Source organism: Empidonax traillii, unplaced genomic scaffold (genome assembly GCF_003031625.1).
Source record: "Empidonax traillii isolate 1590-97213 ecotype Southwest subspecies unplaced genomic scaffold, ASM303162v1 scaffold507:size695108, whole genome shotgun sequence".
In the NCBI taxonomy this organism is placed as follows: domain Eukaryota; kingdom Metazoa; phylum Chordata; class Aves; order Passeriformes; family Tyrannidae; genus Empidonax; species Empidonax traillii.
Window position 1 is genome coordinate 656,580 of NW_020955700.1, and position 12,452 is coordinate 669,031.

The following is a 12,452-nucleotide window of genomic DNA, read 5'->3' on the forward strand; positions in this document are numbered from 1 at the left end:
TTTTTTTTTTTTTTTTTTTTTTTTTTTGGCAAACAGAAGAAAGCATTCCTGTTTTATGCTGGATTTACTGTTCTTTTCTGTTCCTATGATTTACATTTAGAACCAAGCTGTCTGTCAGAGTGTGCTTTGGCAGTGTACCTCCTTGCACTGGGTTCAAGTGTAATTGGACATATTTGTAGCATTGAAATTGTTGGGCATCATCAGCCTGTACCCTGGTGGATACACTTCTGTACTCTGAACACTTCACCATTGATACTTCCAGTGTGTAAATGGTGAGGCAAAAATCCAGCCACAGTGGATAGATCTTAGGAGTTTTGCTGTGAAAATGTTTGTTCTGCTTTTAGATATCTTTGGTGGGTTATAATGTGTGGAAGCATGGAAGTAGATAGCATGGAATGTTGATAACAGTACTTCTACGTAATTTAACTGATTTTCACAAAAGGTGTTGGAGTGTGTTACTGCAAAGTAGATGTAGGAACATTTTTCTGAAGTATGTATTATTCTAATTCACAGTGTGGGTAGACTAAGTTCCATCACTTCATAAAACTAAATAAAAAGGTCATCAGGAAAACCCAGATAAAATAGAAATTTTCTGGCATAAGCTCCTGCTCCTGACTAGGCATTTCTTCATTCTCCAAAATAAACATTTATGCAATAGTGTTCACAATTTTGAAATATAAAAATATTTGATTTTACTTGCTTATGGCTGAGGTTTACTTAGCTTACCGAAGCGTACTGAGGCTTTGTTTGCCTGCTTAAAACAGACCTTTGAACAGCATTTGTCAATAATAGCAGAATTCAGAATTAGCAATAGGGCAGTACAGCTTATTTTTCTCACTCAGTATAGCCCCAATCAAATTGGTACGTGAGCTCCTAGCTTTGACTCAACCTATGCCTTCTCTGCTTTGTTCCAGGTTATGGACACACAGTGCCTTTATCTGATGGAGGAAAGGCCTTCTGCATCATCTACTCAGTCATCGGGATCCCATTTACACTGCTGTTCCTGACAGCAGTGGTGCAGCGCATCATAGTATATGTCACCAGACGGCCTGTACTGTATTTCCACATTCACTGGGGCTTCTCCAAGCAGGTCGTTGCAATCATCCATGCCATGGTCCTTGGGTTCATCACTGTCTCCTGCTTCTTCTTAATCCCAGCAGCAATATTTTCGGTCCTGGAAGATGACTGGAATTTTTTGGAATCTTTTTATTTTTGTTTCATTTCCCTGAGCACCATTGGCCTCGGTGACTATGTGCCAGGAGAAGGCTACAATCAAAAATTCCGAGAGCTGTATAAAATCGGAATTACATGTAAGTGTCAAACTAACCACCTAAGTGAAAGGTATTTTAAATTAAAAAAAAACCCCAACCAACATCAGTGAGATTGTTGCCCACAAACTGGGTTTAAAAGAACTCTCTAAGACTCTTTGTGAGTATTAGAGAGCAACACTCTTTTATTTACGATGTCGGATGCATGAGGAGATGGGATCCTCCAAAAATCATGCATGCCAAGCTTCATATCTTTATTTAGCTATCTAATGAATAATTCATGGATTCTGCAGATCTGTCCTTCCCATTTCCTAAAACTTTTCCTCCCCTTGACATGCCTCCTGTTTTGATTTGGTGGTCCCTTAGGGTGGTTGTTCACAACCCTGTGGTGTTTGTTCTGTAGTCTTCCTCACAATGTCCTTTTCTCTTGCTTTTGACACATCATCATGCCCTTCAAAACAGTGTCCATGCCTTTTGGAACAGTGCCCAACCATAAGGGCGCTTTTGACTAGTTTATTAGCTTTATGTTCCTTTTATCAGTTCTGCTTTGCAGAATAAAGACGCCTATCTTTTGAGAAATTCCTGTCTGTTGAGAAGCTCCTGACCTTTACATAGCTTAAGCTACGCTGATAAGCTGCTTAGTCTTAAATTGCACGGTTCTATATGGCTACAAGACTTTCCTTCATCCTATGGATAGTGATTGTTCTGTAAACTGGCATTACTTTAGGTAGTTCTGTAAAGAGGAAACTTTTAAGTAAGGTTAGTTTTCTTGGTTAAGAAAAAAAAAAAAGCTAAAACCAGAATCCCATTATGCTAACCATAAGTACTTACTTTCTTATTAATAGTAGGAAAAAAAAGCTCACATTGCTGTTATGTGAATGCTTTAAGACCATCTTGGGCTAAGATTTCATTGCATCATAGAGCCAAGAAGATGATCTGTGTAACCTAAGGTCATCTCATAAGGTGACATGACAGGTGGACAGAGATGAATCAAGGAGCAGTGGGAAATGAGGCAGAATAACAAGGTTTTTGACTCCAGTTGTAACAGAAGGTAGTTGATGCTGGTCAGCTGTCAAAGACAGACAAGTAGACCGAGATGATAGTAAAGTGAGACCATAAATGTCAAATTGTTTCATTATGTTTGACACAAAAGAGGTCACAGTCATCAGTGATTCTAAGAAAGTTAAGCTAAGGAAATTATGTTGGCATTCTGAGTAAATATGTGCTGAGGGCAATATTTTCCAGTGACAGTGTTTTGAAGCATTCCAGTTTTGGATACTGCTTCAGTCTGAGAAGTCCTTGGATCATCAGATGCACCAGTTAAAAAATCTGAACAGCCAAAACAAACCTTTCCTGTCACAAACCTTTCCAGGCCACTATGCATTTGATCTGTGCATGATAATGGTAATGTAGGCAAATGGTAATGTAGGCAAAGGGTGTTAATTTGTTCTTGTGTTTTACGCAAAGAAAGATTGGGCCTTGAATTTTCATTCCTTGAAACAGGGCCTTGAACTAGCCAACAGAACACTATTTTATTCTCCTGCCAGGCCTGTTGGCATGGCAGGAGATTTTTTCCTCTACCCATTGTGTTTATCTTAAGAGTGGTAGTGTCTAATTATTAAGGTGCTGATCTGTAGGATTGATTTGGGGGTGCTAATTGATGAAGTGAATGGAAAGTCATACATAGCAAAGGCCTTGGTACAGTCCTGGCTATTCTGAAAATTCAAAATCAGTAAAAAACAGATTATCCTTTTTCAAACTTCAAACCAATTAGGAAATAAATTGAAGGAAATACTAAAAGGGAAAAGTAGTTTTTAGGCAAAGTTATGACCTTAGAATATTTAATTTCAATAGGTTTTGAGATTGTACCTTTTAAATTATTATTCTTCCTCTCATGTGAACAATTCAAGGAACCAAATAAAATGTTTTCTCTTGCTGAACTTAAATTTTCTTCAAGATGTTTTGGAGTTCTACATCAGAAAATGCTTAGTAGTACTACAGGCTTTTCAAGAATTTTTAAGAGAGCACAAGTCCTTTCTAAATCAACTGGCAGTCAACTGGACTGAGTTTCAGAGATAATTACAAATTCTCAGTGTAGATTTATAGATAGATGCCTTTTAATTGGCATAGCTTTGTCACTTCTTCCTTGTGTTAATGCATAGTTTCCATTTGATATATGATATAAAGCTTAAAAACAATTCATAAATTTTAGCTGTAGTACTGATTTGGATCAGTATCTGGTATTGCAATATTGATATAATAGCACTCCTGGAAGGAAAAGGAGAGTGTTATTGCCAGTAACTACAGGTGAAATATTTATAGAACAGTGACCATATGTAGATTATAATCATTAATCTATGTTGATTTCAGCACATTTAATGTTCAGCCTTTGGATGAACATGTTATATGAATAGTTAATACGCTTAGCTTCTGCTTGATTTACTTCATTGAAATGATAAAATAATCAAGTAGTCCTGCTCCTCATTAAATTGTAATGATTAATAATAGGTATCTAATGAAACACTGAGATTAATAAATGCTCGTTTTAACATCTTCCTTTAAATTTTAGATGTATATGTTTGGAGAGGAAAGAAAAAAATAGAGCACAGTGTTCTGCTGGTCATAGGAAGTTCCATTTCCAAACGTCTCAGTTATCAGAGCTGACTATTACCTTTCAAAATCAGAGTCAGTCAGTATATGGCTAAAGTCACTAGTAATATAATTTAAGTAATTATTAAGTAATTCCAAGTTTTGAGTAGTTTATGTATGTTAGAAACACATTCAAGTAATCCTCAAGGTGTCATCGAATATAGCAATTTTGTCAGGTTTTTAAAATTCCAGGACTAATTTTATAGTAGTTTTTAATTTTGATTTTATTGGATTTGTACACATTTCTAGTTGTTTGGGTTTTCCAGTCATTTCAGGGTGTTGAATATTTTATAATTTTAAAGGAAAATAATTCAAAAATTTTCATGCAATACAAGTGATTTGTCCTGCTAGACAGTTACAATTTACCATAATTAGCTGCTGTATTTTTACTTCTATTTGTAATATATAGAAATATTGAGGGAAAAACTTCTTTTTGATCTTTTGATCAAAATTTTTTGTAGGGCACCTAATCATGAAGGTCATAAGTGGAGGAGTGTGCATGGTGTAAATTTTCATATTCTGTTTCATTTAATACCTTTACACGTTTTTCTCCTGTACAGTTGTAACAGAATTGAAACCATTAGCATTCCTTTTTCTGATTATGTGGGATCTTGTTCCTTGTGGAATGAAGAGAGAAAAAAAAAAAAAATGATGTGACAGTCCAAAGATCTGAAACTGTGTCATAAAGAAAATTAACATACTAGTCAGAGATGACAGGGGTGAGAAAAGTTACAAGATTAAAACTGTTCCAGCCCCAAATTAGTTTGCTAATAATTAAACCACTTTTTTTTTTTTTTTTTTTTTTTTTTTTTTTTTTTTTTTTTTTTTTTTTTTATACTCAGGTTATCTGTTGATGGGCCTAATTGCAATGTTGGTGGTTCTTGAGACTTTCTGTGAACTCCATGAGCTCAAAAAGTTTAGAAAGTTGTTTTATGTGAAGAAGGACAAGGAAGAGGACCAAGTGCATATAATGGAACATGACCAGCTCTCCTTCTCTTCCATCTCGGACCAAGCAGCCTCCATGAAGGACGATCAGAAGGCAAACGAGCCTTTTGTGAATTCCCAGTCCCCAACTTCCAATGACAGCTCTCTAAACAATTAATACAGGGGTATATCCATACCATTGTTTTGGTGCATTTATGCTACTTACCATAAGAAATAGAAAGCCTCTTTTTTTTTTTTCCTCAAAATATAAAAGCTGGAAGACTGTGCTATTTTAACAAGGATTTATCACTTCTGACTAGAAAAGACTTTTGGGAAAAATGTGGGAGCTACCCTGGGAAAAAGGAAAAAATGTAGGATGTGGCTGGGAACATTAGGCCATTTTGCTAAAGTGATAAGGAATTAGTTGTACCACTTTCAGAGATGCCAGAGAGAAAGGCTTGCACAAGCTGAACATCTTTAGGAGAGTAGGCCTTCACTGACATCCAAGTCATTGAGTTGCATGCCTCATTTTCCAGCTGGGTGACGGCAATACTGGGATATGCACTTTTGATTGTCAGAAGTGTAGTCACAGATTTAATACAATAGCTAGCATCTTAATCTGGAAAACATTTTCAGAGCAATATCTATTGCTTCAGATCTGCTGATCTCCTGAAGGGGGGAATTTCTAGATCATCCCTCTATTACCCAGTAATTTACAGGTGCAAATAATAATTCTAGGAATGAAAAAACAAGACTGTGGTCCCTCTTTTACCCATGCCATTTACATTTAAATTTCCTACTTCCTTAAAAGGTCCTCCAATCACCAGAAAAATGTCCTGAAGAGAGTGTGCCTTGAGTCTTCCATGCTATTTGTTTTCTTTTCTGAGAGATAGCAGAAGCAATTCAAAGTTCTGGGTGAGATGGATTTGTAGGGAAGGGAGACGGCTGCAATTCAGGCCTCTGAAATAATCAGGAATGAGTTTTTAGCTACATAGAATGGAATGGAAAAGAGTCAGCATGTGCCACGGCTGGCATAGTCATGTGCTTATGGCATTCTGCTAATGGATGGTTGAAATCTCTTGAGCAGAAGAAGGGCTAGGTGATGTTTCTTCCACGATACAACCCAGTGTGTGCTCTCTGCTGGTAGGTGTGTGGATGAGCAGAAATAGGATCACCTTTGAACATAGCTCCTATTTCTTCTTTTGTTTTGTTTTGTTGTTTGTTTGTTTTTTTTTTAACTAGTACTCAGATCACTTTGGAGGAGAAGGGAATGTTTCAGGGCAAAACAATTTTTCGGTTTTTCGTGTGGCAAGAAAAAAGGAAAACTTTGGTTCAGATGGAACCGATGGAACCGAAATTTTTTTCCCCTTGGGGAAAGTCACTAAAAAGTCAAGATCTCGCTCAACTTCTGAAGCTGGAACCTCTTTGGCTGTAACAAGGGAGGTGTTTTAGTCCAGCTACCAGTCACTGTGCTGAATGCAGGGACCTCAGAGTGAATTTCAGTGAGCATGAGATGAGACTTATGGGTTGTTGTACTTTCTCTTCTGGCCTTAAGAATCTTACAATATGGGAATCTTGATAATGCTTTGCAATGAACAAAAGATCTGGAGGACAAATAGCCATATTAGGACAGCCTCCCACATAGGAATAGTGTAGAGGAGAGCCTTTTTCCTGCAGTGCAAGCATGCCAGATTGCCTGTAATTTGGCTTTTAGTGTTTAGAGCTGAATAATATTTTACTGTAAAAGAAAAAAATGCAGTGTGTCTAGATTTAGCGCACATGGGAAAAATACTTGAAAGTAAATAACCCAAAATATACTGTGTTTGAGCTTAATTATAGCTAGCATCAAACAGGTTTTTATATCTTTACTGGAAAAAACTTACTTTAAGGTTAAATCAGCTGAAAGTCTTCAATTAAAATTTATATTTATAGAAAATCAAAGCTAAAGGTTTTGGTTGTTTTGAGTTTTACAGATTAGGTGAGAGCATATTGTGTTTGCATGTTCCCAGGAAAGTGGCTATTTTTATACTGCTTAAGTTAACACAGGTCTATTTATAATGAATGTTAAACAATATATATGTACATATATACATAAATATATTTATATACTGTACATATATCATAAATCACCAGAGTTTAACACACTTAGGAATGGCATATTTTTTCCCTAGTCTTCTCTTTATACAGTCAATGTTTGAAAACTGTGGCATTAAAATGACACTGACAAAAAATTGAGAGTACTGTACTACAAGAAACATTTATACTGTATTTTTTTCAGTGGAATTTTATTGATTGTTTTCAGTACCTTAAAATTCAAGATTTCTTTTGATTTCCATGTAACGTTAAGTTCTAAAGGATATACGCAGATGTTAAATGATATATAAAGTTAATTTTGCAGCGTGTACACAATTGCAAAATGTAGACACGTGAAAAGAAAGCACAAAATACAAAGCAGAAGCGATAAACTAAGCAGTATACTGTGATGCAGGTGAGTATTTGTTATTTTAAATAAAAACTCTGGCTTTTGCCTGCCTGCACAATGATGTGGGAGTATTTTCTTTAGTGGTGTGTGTGCGTGCACATATGTTGAAGAAATCCTATCTGCATTTGTGCATCCTTTAGTTAACTTTCCTCAGCTCAAGAAGGGCTATTAATTCCAGAGTGTGTTGCATAACCTTGATAGTAATTGTGGCTTAGCATTGTGCTGGTTATTACTATTAAAAAAAGAAATCCAAGGTGTGTTTGTTTTTGTTTCAGGTGCTGACTGAATATAGCAAATAAAAAACAGTGACATAACATTTATCATGTCCTTATGAGCTAACTGCTCCAATATTTGAGAAAATCTGACAAACTGTCATTGCAGGTTATCAGTACCACTGATGAAAATAATGGCCTTTGTTTCCTACAGCTTTTACGTCTTTGGGTGAAGCCAACACGTAAGATCAGAAGAGTTAAAACTGGAATCCAGGTCAGAAGGAGAAAGATTATTAGGCAAGATAGTGTAGTATAAAGTGCACCTTTTTCCTCAAGGCAAACTGTGAAGTGGGTGCACGTAAACCCAAACAGAGAGCGTGGGTCATAAAGCAGTTGTCCTGAAACAAAAGTTGCAAGAGACAGTTAGAAATGCAAGCAAATTACTTGTACACGGAAAAAAATCGCCTGAGTCCTATCCTCACTCTCCTGTCTTCAGTTGATCCATATTTACCATTAATAACTTATTTACCATTAATAGCTTTATTCCTGTACTAGAACTGACATTTGCCATATTCTCCTGGTCTTTTAGTTATTAAATATAAAAATTTTGTTGTTCTTTCAAGGGAAAGAACTGGCAGGCCGTTCATTGTGTTGGAGAAAAGAAAATTGAAAAACTCACTTGATTGTTGATTTTGGATTGAGTGACAGCTGTCTTGTCCCTTAGAGAACATGTCTTCTTCCCTAAGAATTTCTTCCACAGTTCACCAGTGGCACTTTGTGTGGGTGCTGAAGACTTGCCAAAGGTTGAAATGAGTTATTTTCCAAGTAGGTAACTTCAGAGACTGGAGTTATTTGCAGCTTTAATGCCAGCACCACTGAAGTTATCTAGTTGGGTGCTTATGTCAGAGTAATTTCATAAGACTGGATTACATTAAGAACTTACATTCGTAAGTTCAGGATTACATTAAATGTTTGTCTAGCACAGTATTTTGTCTCCAGAAATGGCTGGGAGCCGATGTGTGAACTTGTGTAAGGAGAAGACAGGTGTGTAGCAGCAGTTCCCCAGAATATTGTCCTAACTCCCAGCTATGTGCAGTTCTGGATCTATGACAGTATCGAGGAGGCATGGACAGCCAGTGTAGGTACGATGTATGGAAGACATGATGCACTGATATGCGTGTTCTCTGCTTTGGTCAGTAAGAGAGTGTCCCACACAGAACCAAATGAAGATTTACCTGTTATTTCCCACAAATCAGTTTCGGGTTAAGTGCTTTGCAGTAAGTGGGTCTCTGTGTGGGATAGGCCCTTGAAAAAGGGAAGAAAGGCAGTGGAAGGCTTTTTGTGCACTGTAACTTGGACAGTGCTATCCTCTGGGTAGATAGGAGCTTGCACGGAACTTGTTTGCTAGTGCCAAATCTTGCATCTCCACATTACAATTCGTTTTTTAAATAGTAGCCAAAAATGTACCAAGATGAACTGTAAGTTGCTAAAAATACTACTGCCCTTATGTTAGTCCACTATTATTCATCCTTCTAGATATATAACAGGAAGCAGTGTTGTACCAGATGTGCAACAGTGCAAAAGAATGGGGTTTCTGTTTGTTGCACTAGTAACTGTCATTATTGTAGCATGTATCAAAAAGTTTATAGGTAGCAAAAAACAAGTATCTTCATGTTTCTTGTTTCAAACAGAAACAGTAATTTTTTAAATCTTGAGACTAGTTCTGCAAAGTCGAATGCTTGCTTAATGTATATTAGGTACTTAAAGTGTGTTATTTTTAATACCTACTGTGTTAATCTCATCCCTTCCTAAGTTACCATTCTACATGCTTTTTATCACAGGTTTCTTATCACAATTATCTTCGAAGGTCATCACGTTGCCACTGATTATGAGGGCTGTGATGCAGTTATTTTGCTGGTGATGATGCAGTTTTATCAGAGCAATTGCCTTAACTGATAAGGATAGGGCCTCACATGTGTCAGTTGGGGCCAGATGACGTCGTGGCTGGGAGCAGGTGCATGGGCTGACAGCCAATGTCAGGAAAAAATAATCCTGGCAAACTGTTAAGTGACCACACAGTTTTTGCCAGGCTTCACTGCCTGTCACTAGGAGTTAGAGGAAGGAAGAACAAGGACATTGCCAAAAGTCATCTAAAAGGGAGTTTAATGGAACTAGTTTTTTTCACCTTTTGTCTGTAGTCTGCAGCTCTCTGGTACTTCAGTTGCACCATATATCCTATGAATCAGGAAAATGGTTTGGCATTTCCCCCATGTAGATAGTCTGTGAGCTCCTGGAAGGTCCTAACAAGCTCCTGCTTGTTATCATAAGTTTTCCTGTATCAAGTTTACTGAGTGTTCAGACCCACGAGCAGGAGTGTAAGTCAGCGTCACAGGGGTAAATGTGGCTCAAGACCCTGGCCCTGGGTCTATCTGCCTGCCTTTTTAATATCCAGGCTGAATGGAAAGAGAAGGGTGAACTCTCTACCTTAAAAAGTGAGAAATAGTCTCTGGTGAGGCTCAAACCTCCCATAATTCATTTGATGCTAATCCCAGAGGTCTTGTAATCTCGTGTGTAGAGTACATATATGCAAGTATCTAGACTAGCACATAGAGCTGTGACTTCTTTTCTCAATGCCTTATTTTTTGAGACTTCAATCTCAAAAGTCCATTTCAACCATCTAGTTTATCTCCCCCATTTAAGAATGTGGCTCACAATGTTCTCTGACTGTCCTTAAGCACTCTCTCATACCTAGCTGGGCCATTTCAGTAGGCAACAAGGTGAGATTAGGAAAGTAGAAGGAACTTTACCATCTGCAAGGATGGATGATGGGATTAGGTGAGGGGACAGGCAATCCCTGGGAAAGCTCCATTCCTTCCCATTAATTTTAGCTGCAGCCACCACTAAGAATACCACTTTGTTTCTAAAACCAGTTCCAATGTCTGGCGTATAAGGACTGTACGATTCATTTGTCTGCATTCTCTACATCAGCCAAGGTTCATGCTGCTGGTAATGTAATGACTATAAAAGCTGATAGCTCATGCAGAAGAATTAAATGGTTTTATTTTTCTTTTTAAGTGCATTGCTACTGTGCTTAAAGCATTAGTCTGATTTTATTCTGGCCTGCAATGCCGTTTTATTCTACAGCTGTAAAGCTTCCATCTCAGGCACACATGAGCAAAAATTAATTGGCATGCTGGCATAAACAGAAGATGGCAAACTGTAGTGTCAGTTTAGATAGGAATTAGCAAATCCTAATTCTGCACTCCTGGGCTTGTTTCCTGATTATGGGCAAAGATCTGACAAATTTGTGTGCTGATTGCAAGCTGTGATTTGAGGAATACTTTCTGAACAGAGATGTAAAAAATATTGATGCCAGTAACAAAGTATATCACCACCTTTAAGACAAAGTCCCTCAAATGTTTTAATAGGCTTCTTTTGCAGATTAGTGCTATTTGCATGGGGCAGTAAGGCCTTGTTTGAAATTTAGTATGCAAAAATTAAAATCCACACTGAACTCAAATTCCTGCTGCACATTCACGGAAGAAAAAATCAATATGGAAGACTGATTGATCATGCCCCTCCTTCCTGGGAGCTCGACCTGGTACTGCTGACCCCTGCTGAGAGCTGAGAATACTCCCTGGCTTTCCTGACCCATACGGAGCATGGAGGCAGGCAGTCTTTGCCCTAGGAAGGCTTGCAAGCAACATCCCCACCTCGAGAAGATGGAGTGGTGGGGCCATAGCAGCCTTAATGGGACACAAGAAGATAGACCACAGCTGCTCTGAGGCCAAAGGTAAACAGCAAAGATGGCCAATGAAGGGGATACATGGTGAGTACTTGGAGGGGGCAGGGGCAAGTCAGCCTGGTCCAGGCCCTGGGAAGGAGCCTGCACACAAGGCAGTGTGCAGAAAGGAGTAAAATAATTTGATAGAAGGATAATCAAAGAGGAAATGTTGCTTTTTTGCAGTTACTTAACTTTTAATCTTCCACACGTAGGTGTGGGAAACTTTGAATTACACTGAAAAGAGACAGAAAGAAGTAGGAACTAGTCAATCTGTTACAATTGGCAAGTGTGGAGGGAAAAGGTTCATTTCTGCATTTTAAAGGCAGAACTGGCCCTTGTCATGCTGTTCCCTGACATCTTGCAGGAACAAAGCTGTATTAGAACATATCAGATTTCCAGGTCTGACAGAAACTCTGCCCCAGCTCTCATTCTCTCTGTCCCTGATGCTAATTACCAGTTAAAAATTTCCTGTTTCCTTTGGCTAGCTACACAATTTCTGATTAATTGTTCCAAAAGCAGCATTTTTATAGGACTTTGTTATGTTTTTATCTGCTGGGTGACAGACCACATTACATTAGCTACCAGCTTGCCCTGAGAAGGTGAGCATCCTTCAATGTTCCCTTTAATAGGTAAAGCAGGCCAAGCTCTTCTGGGTGCTGAACGTGAATATCTTGACAGAAGCTCAGCTCATTCCTGGTTCAGCATGCATTTTTCACTGCAGCACTGAAACCAAGGTGCCATATTGCTGCCAGTACTCATGGTGGTAACTGCAGAGAGGCTGAGCTGTGGCCAGGGAGGAAAAAGGGAGGACGGCATTAGTCACCATTGTTCCTAACACCGTGCTTTCCAGCTTTTTGGGGACCCCCAGGTTTCCCTTCATCCCTCTCCTTATCCAGCCAGTACTTGTCCCTACCCCTGGGGGAGATGCATAGGGACAGGAGAGGCTGTGACAGCACCAAGTCCTCTCTGCCCTACGTGGTCCTAAGTGTCTGAAACAGAGACATTAATTTTTTTAACATAATCTACTGCAGCCTACAAGAGCCAGGAGCTTTGTAAACCCCTCCTAGCCCATCTGCCCAGCCTCCTGGGTGGAAGCCATTTGCCGCTTGTGATGACCCTCAGGATGCAAGAGG

General features: G+C 38.5%; 1 protein-coding gene across 1 annotated transcript in view; it reads left to right on the top strand.

Annotated features, from left to right (window-relative positions):
* KCNK1 (potassium two pore domain channel subfamily K member 1) overlaps positions 1-7,382 on the top strand; it is a 34,249-nt gene extending 26,867 nt beyond the window's left edge. Inside the window, exons 2-3 of the mRNA XM_027896655.1 lie at positions 915-1,310; positions 4,760-7,382. Of these exons, the coding sequence (XP_027752456.1) occupies positions 915-1,310; positions 4,760-5,019 (656 nt within the window). The 3' untranslated portion in view covers positions 5,020-7,382. The remainder of the gene's footprint in view (positions 1-914; positions 1,311-4,759) is intronic.
* Positions 7,383-12,452: the final 5,070 nt, after the last annotated feature.